The sequence below is a fragment of the Episyrphus balteatus genome, chromosome 1 (assembly GCF_945859705.1).
Source record: "Episyrphus balteatus chromosome 1, idEpiBalt1.1, whole genome shotgun sequence".
Lineage (NCBI taxonomy): Eukaryota > Metazoa > Arthropoda > Insecta > Diptera > Syrphidae > Episyrphus > Episyrphus balteatus.
Window position 1 is genome coordinate 167,673,878 of NC_079134.1, and position 14,177 is coordinate 167,688,054.

General features: G+C 32.9%; 1 protein-coding gene across 3 annotated transcripts in view; it reads right to left on the minus strand.

The window, feature by feature from the left end:
- The window catches only part of LOC129907718 (protein grainyhead), a 217,025-nt gene extending 203,269 nt beyond the window's left edge, over nt 1-13,756 (minus strand). For all 3 annotated transcript variants that reach the window (XM_055984058.1, XM_055984059.1, XM_055984057.1), the window contains exon 1: nt 12,201-13,756. In XM_055984058.1, the coding sequence (XP_055840033.1) occupies nt 12,201-13,252 (1,052 nt within the window). In that variant the 5' untranslated portion in view covers nt 13,253-13,756. The remainder of the gene's footprint in view (nt 1-12,200) is intronic.
- Between the last annotated feature and the right edge of the window lie 421 nt (nt 13,757-14,177).

The window sequence follows — 14,177 nt, forward strand, 5'->3', positions numbered from 1 at the left end:
TCACTAAGATATCGTGTGTTATGTCGTCTCCTGTGGGGTTTATTTTTTATATTTGGTAACTTATACCAATGAGCCCCTTCACTTCACCTCTCGGTCCAGTCTTATAACTAATTTCAATGTACCTAAGCCGTTTCTTTTTTGTAATTATTCCAGGATTTGCATGTTAATTATTTAACAGTGTCACATGATCCATGTGTGTAGAGTGTCGGTAGACCTCTCGTCGCGCTACACCGTTTTAGTCCTAAGAGAAGCAGCCGAGACGTCTCTGGGTGCTAAGAGATGGAACCTTTTAATAATTTCTCAAGAAATTAATCTAATGCTGAACCGTTAACCGAAAAAACGGAGCTAAATACTAAATAGTGTTTGGTTGTATGTGAGCGGTGGACGAACGACGAGTGGGACAAATGTGCGCCTCTTTGGTCTCATTGGGTGCAATGGTGATGCGGTGACTCCATTGGATTGGGGTCCATAAATAATGGCGGCATTGCATTTCCGCATTTTGGCCAAACTAAAAGAAAATGAGGGGGGTGCAGTGGAGAAACGGGGGGGGGGGGGGATATTTTGATAAAAAGTTGCATAGCAGAAAGTTTTTCTTCTTTTTTTCAAAGAGTCTTGAGAGTTAAGGAAGACACACTTTTCAGTTGGGTCTTGGGTTGTGGTGTGTAAGGCAATCCTAGTTTTTTTTTTTTTAATTTCATTTGTGCTACACAAAGAAATGGCATTGGTGTATCTATCTCGTGTTTGGGTGTTGTATCTGTGGACATGCAATTCGTTTGGGATTGAATTATGTTTTATGTAGAAAAGTGCTTTCTTGATTTCAAGAATTCCAAACGAATGTTGTCCAATGGACTTTGTTTTTTTTTTTTTTTTTCTATAAAAGATTGGATTTGCATACAAAGTAGGTTGCCTGCTGAAGCTGATGCAAAAGGTATATCAGGCGAAATTGATCGTCGTTTTAATTGTAGAGATTTTTATTTTTTTTTCTATTTTTTCTTTTCTTGTAAGATTGTTTGGAAAATTTAATGGATTTGTAATTGAGTGGATGTCAAGAAATAGAAAGATACTTTATTTATGCGTTGTTTGGTGTTTGAATAAAATGAAAATCATTTTCAGTCAGAAAAAACATAAAAAAAAATTGTTCCACTAATTTAAATACATCCAACACAAACTATCATGTTTTCAATAAGGTTTCTATGAAGCTTCTATTAGAAGTTATGAAGATTTAAGTCAAGAGCTTGTCTTAAAAAAGATGATTTTCTTATTTTTTTCGAATAGACTTCGATAAGGTTTCTATAAAACTGCTATTAAAATGATAAAATTTTGAACTAGATCGCTTAAATGTTAATTGTGTTTGCTTAAGAAATGAGTTTTTCTTAGAAACAGCCTTCTTCCGGACTCTAAATATCAGTATTGTACCAGATAAACTTCGGTAAGGGTTCAATAAAGCTTCTATCATGAATTATAAGCGCGATAATTGTTAGCATGGTTTTTAAACCATTATTCTAACTTACTCGATAACTACTTGCAAGTTGTTAACACTTATTCTATATATCAAAAGAGTTTTCTTACAATTGACTTCGGTTAAGTCTCTATAAAACTTCTAATAGAAAATGTGAACTCCAAAGCTAATTGCAACTTGCTAGTTGGCGCTTTAAAAAAAGATAGTGTTTGCTTAAAAAAAAAAATTTATTGAGTAACAGTCGAGAAACTTTCACAAAGCCGCTATAAAACTTTTATTAGGTGTTATCAACTCAATAGGTGCATGTTTACTAAAAAAAAAAGTTGATTTCCTTAAAAAAAAAAAAAAACACAGGCTTTTCGGAGGAAGCGTTAATTTTAGAATAAACCTCTTAATGTAATGATAATTTGATAACTTCTTTGGTGAGATTTCTACAAAAAGTGCCATTAATTTCCTAAAAACTTTCCATAAATGATTTAAAAGATGTTTAACTGATCGAAAAGTGTGTTTTGATTACATTTGAGTGGAGCTTCCATAAAGTTTCTTTAAAGGTATCGTAGGTAAAGAAATATTTTTTTTTAATAGATGTTTAAAACAAAAATAAGAATGAAAACGATATAAGAAATAGGCGTTCGTTCTTACATTAACCTTCGGTGGATGAGCTTCGGTAAAACTTCTATAACAAAAACAAATATTCATTTAAAAACGATTTAAAAATAGGAGTGCAACTCTTTGATTCTTTTGAATGAGTTTCAATGAATAGTTATCGAAGTTATGACTTCTATAAGGAAGTATTTAAGATTTATAGGAACCTAATGAAAGTGGGATTTGAAATTGTTTATTGCTCTATCTTCCTTCACACAATAATCTAGAAAACTGCAGTGTATTGACATACCAAACTAAAAATATTGCTTCTATTGAGCTTCTTAGAAGCAACAGCTGCATCTGTAAGGATCAAATAAATAAGGATCAAATATGTTGATTAAACTGTTTAAATTTCTATATTTTTGACAGAGTTATGTGACTGTTATAAAATTTTGACTTCTACATTATTGCTGCATAACTTTTATTGGGAAATCGAGCTTTAGAAGCTTATTCATATAAGGCTAACAAAACTTAAGAATTTCAAGCCCTTTAACCAAATACCATAACAAAGCACTTGACACAAGGCATGTCATGTAGCTGCCCCATATTTCAAATTCCGAAATCATTGTTATAGACAAGAATACAAATTCATTGGGTCTTAAGAAATCTTGTTGCAAGCCAAACTGTCTGCAGTATTGACGAAGACTTTGTCCCAGGAGCAGCCTCCTATATATAACTCAACCACCCGCACAGCGTATTAAAAACTTCATGATGAAAATGTCCGTTCAACGCTTTCTCGCGCGCGCTCCGCGCGCCCAATGAAGTTTTCAAAAAATTTGATACCCCCAAATCGCCCGATTGGCAGATTTATGACCCAGATCTAGTTCCTTTGTGTACCGCCAACAACATGACTGATGGCGACAAAGACGCTTGGCAAACGCTTTCTGTGGCAAGTGGGCGGCCAACGCTGGAGGTGTTTTCGTCTGTTTAAGGAATTCGCACAGAGAGCGCATAACGTTCCCGCAACAGAAAAAAGGTTGTTCAAAAAACTACAAAGGCGCACAATGCTGCACAAGCACACAATTTGGTTTGTGTGTCGGTCGACGACAACAACGATTGAAAGCTTTTCGTGCATTAATGTCCCCCATGGGGAAGCCTAAGCTAAGTGATTTATCGACAAAGTGTCGCAAGTGAGTTGAGTGCACACACCGAGTGTGTTTGCAAAGTTTTTTCTTTTTTTTAGGTTTTGTTACTGTTTTATAGAATTTGATTGATCTAAGAGTGGCGACGAGGACGAAGACTTTGACTTGGATTCGAAATTCAAAACCTGGACAGCCACCTTCAGTGGCAATATGGCGGGTGGAGGTGATTGAAAAAGGGGGGTTTTCTTTGTCAAAGTGCATTTGGTGAAGGGAGTGGCACACGCCCGATGTTGATGTATGAAGCTTTTGGATCTATTTTGATTTCTTTTTTTTTTTTATTTTTGTTAAGATAGCAAGTGCAATGCGGGCGAAGTGTTCCGTTCCGTAGAAATAATTTGTGTCTTGTGTTAACAAGATTACAAATGACTATGAGGACATTTTTGTGTAGCGAGATATAAGTGCCGCAGAGCAGAGGCGAAACAAAAGATAAATTAAAACACTCGAGTTGACACTTTTTAAGGTTAGGAGAGAGGCATTGAAAGTTATATCTATAACAGAAAAGTGTAGGACTACAGAGTAATGTTATATAAATGGTGGTAGTGGTTGGGGTCTTGGGTCTTACGCGGGACTTTGTTGGCATTGTTTTATAGCAATTAGCAAAGTGACATTTAGAGTTCGAAGTAAATTTGTGTCAACTTTGTTGTATTTAGAACACGTTCTGTGTAAACATGACATATCGATTCAGTTTGACATGTTACGAGTTACGCGTAGTGAATTATTTTGAGAATTTTTAAATTTGTCAAGGATTTCTTTGTTTTTTTTTTTTTTTTTTTTGCATGCAGTTAAAAATACATTGTTTATGTTTTCGAACAAAAATAAATAATGTCTTTTAACTTCATCAAAGAATTTTAAAAATGTCTGTAAATATCAATTTTATTAATTTTAAAATAGCTAATTGTTTGCTTCTTACTAGAGCTACTCAAGATTTTTCAAAACATTGATGTGTTTTTGATACAAACTTTACCGAATAGGAATTTCAAATCAGTTATTTAGAGTACTTTTGTGTACCGGAAAATACTAAAAAATTCTCACTTCTTCTCAGATTTAAACCTAAATTTTTAAAATACCAAGAGAAATAGAACGAATTCTACAAATAAGTATTTGAGTTTGAAAGCTTATTGATACCTAAATGGCCATTGGCAGTACTTTTTTTTTTTAATTTTTAACGGCATTAAACATTGCAGAAATAACATGATTTAAATCTCAAATCATTAGCGGTCTTCATTAATTGAAATTCCCGGTTTTACCATCTTCATTCATAACTTGTCATTGATAATCTTGGAACTGCTTATTTACACTTACCACCTGTCATATTAACAATCTCAAACTTAAAATACTTTTACGTATTCTTATCAACTTTACGTGACTCAAAGTCACGCAACATTTTTCATCCTAAAACGAACTTAATTCCACCTGTCATACAATCGAACCCATAATTCCCCACAACAAATTCACCCTTTTTGTGGTCAATTAATTCACCAAAAAACACACTCAATTACAATCAACAACGTAGTTTGTCAAGCGTTTTGTAATAAAAAAGGTTAAACAAAAAAAAAAAACAAACGTATAAATAAAAAATTCACACGATGCATTCAAGCAAGTAATTGTTTCTCAGACAATTGTGCATGTGCGGCGCGCAATTCTTCTTTCTGACAATTTGCAAGGCGTGGTAGTGGTGAACTTGCCAATAATAAACACTTCACCAAAGAATTCCTTCCGTCTTTTATGTAATATGTATCTAGTCGAAGTTGAGTCGAACCGAGTCAAGAATCAGTCGGTCGTATCGTCCATGTCAGCTCAGTAAGTAGTTGTTGCATTTTTATGAATTGTTAATAGGGCGAGGGTGAGGGCTTTTGATGAGAGAGAAGCCACTTAATATGCAAATTAATGGACGAACGTGCATCAGGTGTCAGGCACGCGCAGCAGAATTTTTCTCTGTGTAGGTATAGAGGGAGTACATTCGACGAGTAGTTGAGTTGATTTAATAAAATGAGGGTTCTTCGACGTTTATAGAAGTACCCCTTCTATCAATAATGAAAGGGGACTTATACAGACAAGAATGTCCTAATCGAATTAATCAAAAGGGAATTAATATAGAAAAACTTCAACAAGAAACTCAAAAAATTAACATTCCATCACGGCTTCTGGTTTCGATATAAATGGATTGAAGTAATTCACAAGTCGTCAACTTTTTAACCCTTTTTCAATTGAAATAATTGCGTGAGAATATTTACGACTTTGATTGAAGGTTGGGATAGTAAAGAAAAAAGCTACAAGCCTGAAAGTTGTCTGTAAATTCGGCTTACGGACGATGATTTTACGTGATAACGTCATAAGAAAACAAAAGCACGACTTTTGTTAAAAAAAAAAATTATCTAAAATTTATTTATTTTTCAACTTCCTTGTAATAAAAATTATAAGATAATAATTCTTATAGTAAAGTACTTAAGCTAAGGATTAAAATCTGACATAATTATGTTTTGTAGAAAAAAGGAATAACTTTTTGAATCATAATTTACAAGAAAAATCTAAAAAAAATACATTTTTTTCCTTTCTCATAATATCAATTTATTGTATATAAAAAGCTTACAGAAAAATTACACCAATAAAAAGTTTAATATTTCTTCTAAAGAATAAAGCCATACTTAAATACAATACGTAGAAGGTATAAAAATAATTTATTAAAAACAATCATGTTTTATGAAAAAATCGAACTTTTTTTCTTCTAACACCATTAACTCCATTTTTTTATATGACAGCCTATAACTAATTTTATATCATCTGAGAGCTTATTATTTCACCTTTCATATGACGCTTCAATCATATTTCTACAATGCCTACAAAATAGATCTCAATAGATCGCCACAGGTGTTTTGAGATATTTCTGAAGATTATTTATTTAACATTGTGTAGATTGTAGTAAATATACCGTTATGTGTGATATATCAAATGAAAGGTACTGTTATCAGCATGCTCAATAAAGTTAAAGTTTTTATCTGATCTAGATCAAAAGAAAGAACGTGTTGAAAAATAGAACTTTATTTTAGCGTTATCTCAAAATTGTCAACACAAAATTAATTGAAATCTAGTACAAATATAGTCTATCTACAGTATAAATTTCATTTGTTTATATTTTGAAAAAAAAGGTGAAAATAAAAAACGGTCAAAAAACTTGGGACAAAAAAAACTTTTTTTTACATTATTCGGTCAAAAATCAGAAATTAGAACACCATGTCCATAATCTATAATGTCCTAAAACTTTTATATTTTTTGAAAGCTCCAAAAATTTCTAAGAAAAATTCCACCCGAAAGAAGTAGATGTTTTTAAAAAATTTATATTTCGAAACGCAGAGACTTAACAAAAAAATTCGGTATCAGACACATAATTTTTTTTATTATCTTTTGAATTTCCCCTACCTATAATCACTACTTTGTCAAAGGTCTACCTTATGTTTTAGTTAAAAAAAAAAAAAATTTTAAATTTTTTAGTAATTTTTCATTACCTTTGTTAGCCTAGCAATAAATTTATATATCGATTAAAAAAAATTCTACTTTCTACAACGTGCGTTTAGAATATAACCACTTTTTTGCAATTTTGTCAGTTTTTCGTGAATGCTTAAATGGTTCATCGATTTATAAGATGTTATCACGTCAAAAACAATAAACAATAACTCTTGTTCAAAATCGGTAAACCTTAAAACTTCTGATAAGGTTTTGATGTTTTGAACCTTTGACTTTAAAGTTCCTAAGTAAACTGCCCACTTTCTAACTTCTAAGCCTTTTAAACACAAAAAACTTCAACTTCCGTTAGCCATAAATCCATTCACCTAGATAAACATCATTTCCAGACCAACACGGACAATCAAAAATTATACTCAATAATAATCATCTCATCATACACTGTAAGGTTGAAGCTTGAAGCTTCAAGCTCTGGAATCATTGATATAATTTGGCACCCAAAGGCCTTCGATTTGAACATGGTAATGCAACTCTATAACCAAAGGATCCAAAACAAATCGATCACAAAAGTTAAAGTAATCTATTGTGGCCAGGTGATAAATTGTCCCTTAGGTCCTTGAATTCTTTATCTAAGCCATTTGTAATGGCTGCGCTATATCTTTAACTTCTTCTTTGGCCAACTTCGAATTGTATTCGAACGCCTTCGATCTCGCGGTCAGTTAAAAAAGATGAATAAGAGAAAATCCCATTCAACTTCAACCTCAGAGCAATTGGCTTTCGAATGGGCGAGCATCTGTAACGGCTGGCGCGTTTAGACGAAGGACCACCAACCAAACGAAACCAAGCGATGCCATTCCCAAGATACCTACCTTCTTTCGAGAAACTATCGTCAATCTATTAGATTGCTCAAAAGCAAGGGAAAATAATTTCCACCATTTGCTCTGAGCTCGAACACAGTGGTTAAAAGGATATCCACACTGATCTGATTGTTATTTGTCCCATGGCTAATACGTTTGACCGGAGGGGGTAACTTGGCTATTACTAAACGAAACGATCCACCCGCCGCGTTCAGCATTCTACCGTCACTATACTTCATGCTGCGTGAGCATTTTGACCAAGACTCGCGGACTAACATAATGGCTGTTGTGTTCCTCTGAAATACCTATACTCTGAGAGATGCAGATAGCAAAAGAGAGTTAAAGATGGACATTTAGCATTGCGCCATTGGTTCTTCATCACTTCTTAACTTTATTTTTTTTTTGTTAAAGGGTATTGCTGTTGTTTGTTTGGATTGTGTGTATGTTTTTGTATCACATGTTTCGTATGCAGAGCACGTTCGTTAAAGGTGATCTTGACTAATTATGGTAATATTAGGTGACATGTTTTAAGTTATACGATCGCGTTGTTGGTCGAAAGAATATACTAAATTAGAGGGATAGAAGGAACATTGATGATAAATTTATATGATAAGAGAAAACTTTTAAGACACACAATATTATTTAAGAAGAGATTTTAGATAAAAGCAAACAGCTTGAAAGATTGAAGTGTCTGAAAGAAGTCTTGAGGTCAAATTAATGTAGAATGGAAATTATTTCAACGAAGTGATCGCTCCATGAACTAGATTGTGGTATTAAAATATTAAGCTTTTCAAAAAGATTCTGAAATTTTTGTGCAAGTTTAAAGTTTTTCAGCTAAGGTAATTTCTCGTTGATCTATGCGTAAAACTGTTCTTTTGCGACTTCTTAATGAGATACCCTTTTCGGTCCCTGTTAACCCTTTCGGACCCAGCGTTACTCTCATGTAACATTTTTTTAAAAATTCGTAAAAAATATTAAATTAAACAATTTTTTAGGTTACGATGGCTTCATCGAAAGATAATAATGCCTAGTTACTGGATAATTACAAAAAGTAAGTCAAATATCATACCTTTAATTTTTTTTTATCGAGAAAGGGACTAAAATCGAACCCGGCTTCACTAGTGTGAAGCAGATACGTGGGATAGTTATGATCCCCTCGACATCGAGATCATATCATAACAGCGCCGAGAAAAAAGAAGAAGAAGAAAGAAGAAGAGAAAGGGACTAAAATTCACATTTTTTTTTTGCAAAAAAAAATTTTTTTATATATGGTCATAATTTTGAAAAAAAGATATAAAAAATGTTAATGCAGAAAGTGTTTTGTTTTTTTGATTAGAAGAAGTAGCATACATAATAGTTTCATAAAAAGTTATTATCTCAGTTCTCCAGCTTTTTTTGGTGGTCATAGGCAGTGCTTGTTGCTTACATGCAACATGAGAAAAACACATTAGTTTTGCTATTTATTATTTTGGAAAATAATTTTTTGCTATTTAGTAGAGTAACTAAAGCAAATTATTAGGGAACCCGGCCGAACAGCTCTGATTTTGACGATTTTTTTTTTTTCAAACGTAGGTAATTAAAAATACTTTAAAGTCTATAGATTAAAAATTGCCGGTGTTGCCGTATTGTTTTTTAAAATTAAAATTAAATTGTTTTTAACAAAACCAATTTTTTTTGCTTAAATTTCATAAAACAAATAGCAAAAGATTCTCTAGGTAATTTAAGGAAAATATATAAAAGGCAGTAAGGGACAATCTTCCATCGTTTAAGCGATAAATGCAATTTTCTAACATTCTGACCTAAAACACAAAAAAAATATTTTGAAAACAACGGCAACACCTACAATATTTTAATATACATTTTTAAAAAGCCAGAAGCTCATTCTTATCTCTTAAATTTAAATCCACTAAATTTAATCAAGACTTTTTGAAAAAATGGCCCTCAAACTCAGAATTAAAAAAAAAAAATGTTATTAGAAAAATTTAAAATGACTTTTTTTTTAAACTTTTTCTAATAAAATATGAATTTATTTTAAAAAAATTTTTGGCCATAAATATTATCAGTTGAATTTCGAAGCAAAAAAGGTAAAATATATCACACTTTTGAAAAAAAAAAAAAATGAAAAATTACTTCAATGTCAATGGTTTTTTTTAATTAAAACTGAATTTTTGCATTGAAATAATTAATTTTCTCAAAGACTGTGGTAAATAGGAACTTTAAATTTTTGCTATTTAACTTTCAACAGTAAGGGTTATTAAATGAATAAAAAATAATTTTATGTTTAGATGTTGAACTTTAAAAAAACAAATAAGTTACATTTTTTTTCAAAACTTTTATTAAAAAAAGTTCTTCGAAAATGAAATACTTTTTAATTTTTTTCATAAACCGTAATACATATTGACATTTCCTTTTATAATTTGAAATCATAATAAATGCGGCCAAAAAAATTTGAAAATAAATGCATTTTATATTACGACCAAGTTTAAAAACGACATGTTAAAATTTTTTCAATAATTTTTTTTTTTTTTCAAAAATCTGAGTTCAATTACCATTCTTTCAAAAGCCGTTCATTCAATTAACTTAATTTTAATTTTACATATATGAAAAAATGTATATTTGAATATTGTAGGTGTTGCCGTTGTGTTCAAATATTTTTTTTTGTGTTTGAAGTCAATTAATAAGAAAATTGCATCTATCGCTTGAACTATGGAAGATTGTCCCTAACTCCCATATATTTTTTTTTTTAAATCAACAGTTCAGGTTCAGGTGGTACAATTGTTCCTTGATTTCGAACTTGAAGGAAATGGTTGGAGCAAAAATGCAACCTACACATCAGTTATTGAAGCCTACTTGCAGTCTTAACGTTTTTGGTTGAAGCTAAGATACTATTCAGCAGTGCCTGGAACCGTTCTTTGCAAAACTAGGATTCAATTAAAGGAATCTATTAAGAGTGACGGAAACTGTTAATGAACTGACTCGAAACTGTTAATCTTCAGTAAAAAGAAGTGTTCAAAAAACTTAAAAAATTCGAAGTAAATTTTTAATGGTTTCCAATCTCATTTGATTGTTTGCGATCATCTTAAGAAATTTTTTAAGGCACGAAACTTAGCTTTCACTGCTTTTTCTCAAAATGTTAAGGGATTTATTTCAGAAAAATGAAAACCTATTTATGAATCAAGGGATAACTTGTTAATGTATCCATTTCTCCTTCGATGCTCTGTTAAAACGTATTAGTTGCGTTTGATACCGATACTCTGTAATGGTTTTACCTGGCTTCAACAGCTCAACACCACAGCAAGCTTTTCTCAAAAATTTCAGAATCATACTTCGACATGTTACAAAACAGGGGCAATCTACTGTTCAAATGAAAGCATAAAATCACAACCCACAAAATAAAAGAATTTTATTAAAAACTAAAATCTTCGATCTTGATTAATTTTCGATCGAAACGTAAATTTCCTAATGAAAATTTAAGAAATATGCAAATTTCTTGGGAACCAAAAAAAAACTTTCAAAGAAATGGTACCTACTCAAAAAGCTAAGGAAATTCTGCAACATACATATTTATGTCTACAGTATTTATTGTAAGGTGGATTTTTGTACAGTTCGTATTCAAAAAAAGAACTTTATTTGCAGTTAAAAACCCTTAAACAATACTTAACCTTAAAACTGGAGTAACTTAAGATTAAGAACTATTCAGCACTTTGAAAATTTTTTTGTGAAAAGACCATAGACTGCTAGCTAGTGCAGGATATTCGCATTTGGAAAATTTTGGTTGGCACCAAAGTACATCCAGTGCTTTCAAATTAAAGATTGTCTTAAAAAACTCAAGAGGTACTTACTCTTATACTGATAAGATCACAGACTTGGAACGCTTACAAATACCAACGTTCGTTTACTCAACCATAAATTACCTTTTGAGGTGTTATTTTCAAACCTCAAAACCTAAGGGGAATGATCATTTTTGAAATGAAAACGATCTGTTATTTAAAGTCCAACAAAACCTAACCAATTTTTAAGTCAAACATTGTCTGCTAACTTCCTCCTAGTGCATTTACTCTACCTCCCACTTGGCCCAAGTTGACGTCCATTATTCCCCGCCATCCCCAACACAAACATCAATTAAATATAATTTAGCATTAACACCTATAATTGCCCAAACCACTTAACCCTAAAAAATAAAATCAAGCTTCCTGGCTTTAAGCATAAAAACACAATGAATTTTGTTTATCTCCAATATGGTACCCCATAGCACCCAAGGACGTTGCCACACTATACCGACTAACCGACTTGTCTTACGCAATCTTTTGCCAAAGCACAAACAAATTTTATGACCAGCTCGTAAACATAACCCACCACACTTTCATAGCTCTTAACTCTCCGTAAAGTCGTAAAGCGTCATGGCCTACTTTATCGACTATAGCTGCGCACAATCACAGGGAAATCACATGAGAGAAACTCTAAAAATGTACCCACGCCCTCTTCAAAACTCAGAAACAAAACAAAAAAAGTCTTAAGAAAAGCGGACTTGATGGCGGTTATGGTTCATAAATTCGCAATCACGGTTCTAGATCAACTCGCCTCCTTCTGCGATTCTATTTATAAAGTTTTAGTATAAACAACAACCAACCCACTTACCTTTGCAAATGGCCTTCAACTCCTGGTGGCAAATTACCATCAGCCACAATATACACCGGCTGTCCACCAGCTGTCCCAGCTGTGGTATACTGCAAGCCTCCCTGAACCACGACCTGACCATCAGCCGAAGCTACCAATCCGCTCAAGTCACCACCAGAATAGATCTCGAGGCCCTTCTGATCCGTAGTTGTATAAATGACAGTTTTGTTTCCGTCATTGTAGATCAAGTCGATGTGCTTGTCATCCTGATACAGATCCCCTTCGAGCTTGTGAGGCATTTGCCCCGACATTGGCTTCTGATCGTCATGGGTGGTGTACAAGATCTGGCCACCCTTCTTCGAGTCCTCGTACAAGTCGTCCTCGGTCTTGACGGGATCATATTGCTGCAGGACGGAAGCGTCCATTGGAGATGTCTGATAGACTCCATGATCGTTGGCCATTTTCTGAGCTTGAGCTTGGAACATGGCTGCGGCAACGGCACTGTCATTGGGCAATAATTTCGACGGATCACTTACAATTCGGGTAAGAATGTGTTCGCCGGCTTCGTTGCGGGACAAAATGTGGTGTTCGCCGTTGATGATCTCACGGCTGATGATCTGTTGTTGCTCCCCGTTTGGACCGATCACGCGGATGATCTGATTCTCATCGAATTCGATCTTGGCTAATGGTTGGGGAATGGTTGGTTGTTGGAGTTGGGCCACCATGCGGGCGTCGATCACTTGATCTTCGACTTTTGGCGGCTCGTAGATGAAGACTGCATCTTTGTCGTAGAGCTTGGACGAATCTGTGTGGAGATCGAGGACGTTTACATTTGTCATGGTGGCTAATTCGGGCTGTGGCGATTCTGGAGATCGATGTATGGCATTTGGCGAAATCAATGGCAAGCCGTTGGAATGAACGGAATTGGGTGAGGCCGCGGTGGCATGTGGTGGCGATGGTGATGTTTGTTGTTGGTTGATGTGACCACGTTGTTGGTTCTGTTGTTGTTGTTGTTGTTGCTGATGAATGGCAGCCGACATGGATAAATCTTGTGATGTAAGTGGTGATGACATGTTTTTTGTTGTTGTTGTTGTTGTTGATTCTTGGAATCTGTCTGTGTTAGATGATTAAAGCTGTTTTTGTTTTGATTGCACGACTTTTGTTGTCTTAGAGAGAGTAAGAGAGAGAGAGAGTATCCTTATAGGTTTTTGTCTTTCTTCTTTATTTGTGTTCTTAAACAATTTTTGTTTTACTGCGTAAATACTATAATGGTGCTCTTAGCTTATTTTATGTATGTTTACAACAAAATGGAATATTATGGCTTTTGTTGTTGGTTTTTATATATGTTTTTTTGTTTTTTTTTTTTTTTATAGTGAAGGCACTTGAATCTCAGCAAATTTGAATATATATTGGACGGAATTTGTTTTGTTTTTATTTTGAGGTCTTAGATGCTCTGTCTTAGGGCTTAAACATTTATGGCACTCTGGAATCGAGTATTTTGGACAAATTTGATTCCTTTTTTGAATTAGTTATAAAAAATATTATATTATTTACATATGGATGGACGCGGTTTTCTTTGTGGGTCACATTACTGTTGTGTGTTTTGTTTTTATCTGGAAAGAGAAGAAAAATCATATCTTTAATATTCAGTTTGTGAAATCGAAAAATTAAAATAATATTATAATAAAAAATTAAAACTCTTTCTACATTTAGAATAGCAATTTTTTTAAATACGATAAGCTTAAAAAATCATAAGAGAATATTTTTAATTTAGGTTATTATATAAAAAATTAGTAAAACCATAAAAATTTGTTTTAAGTAACAAAAACATCTCTTTAAATATTTTTCATCTCCAAACAAAGAAAGAATGTCATTTAATTTTTTAAACATCAAGGAATTTTTAGAATAAAGTATGAAAAAAAATTGTTTTTTATACAAAAATAATTGGTATGTCATGAAAAAATATATAATTCTATAAAAATAAATTCATAAAATAGT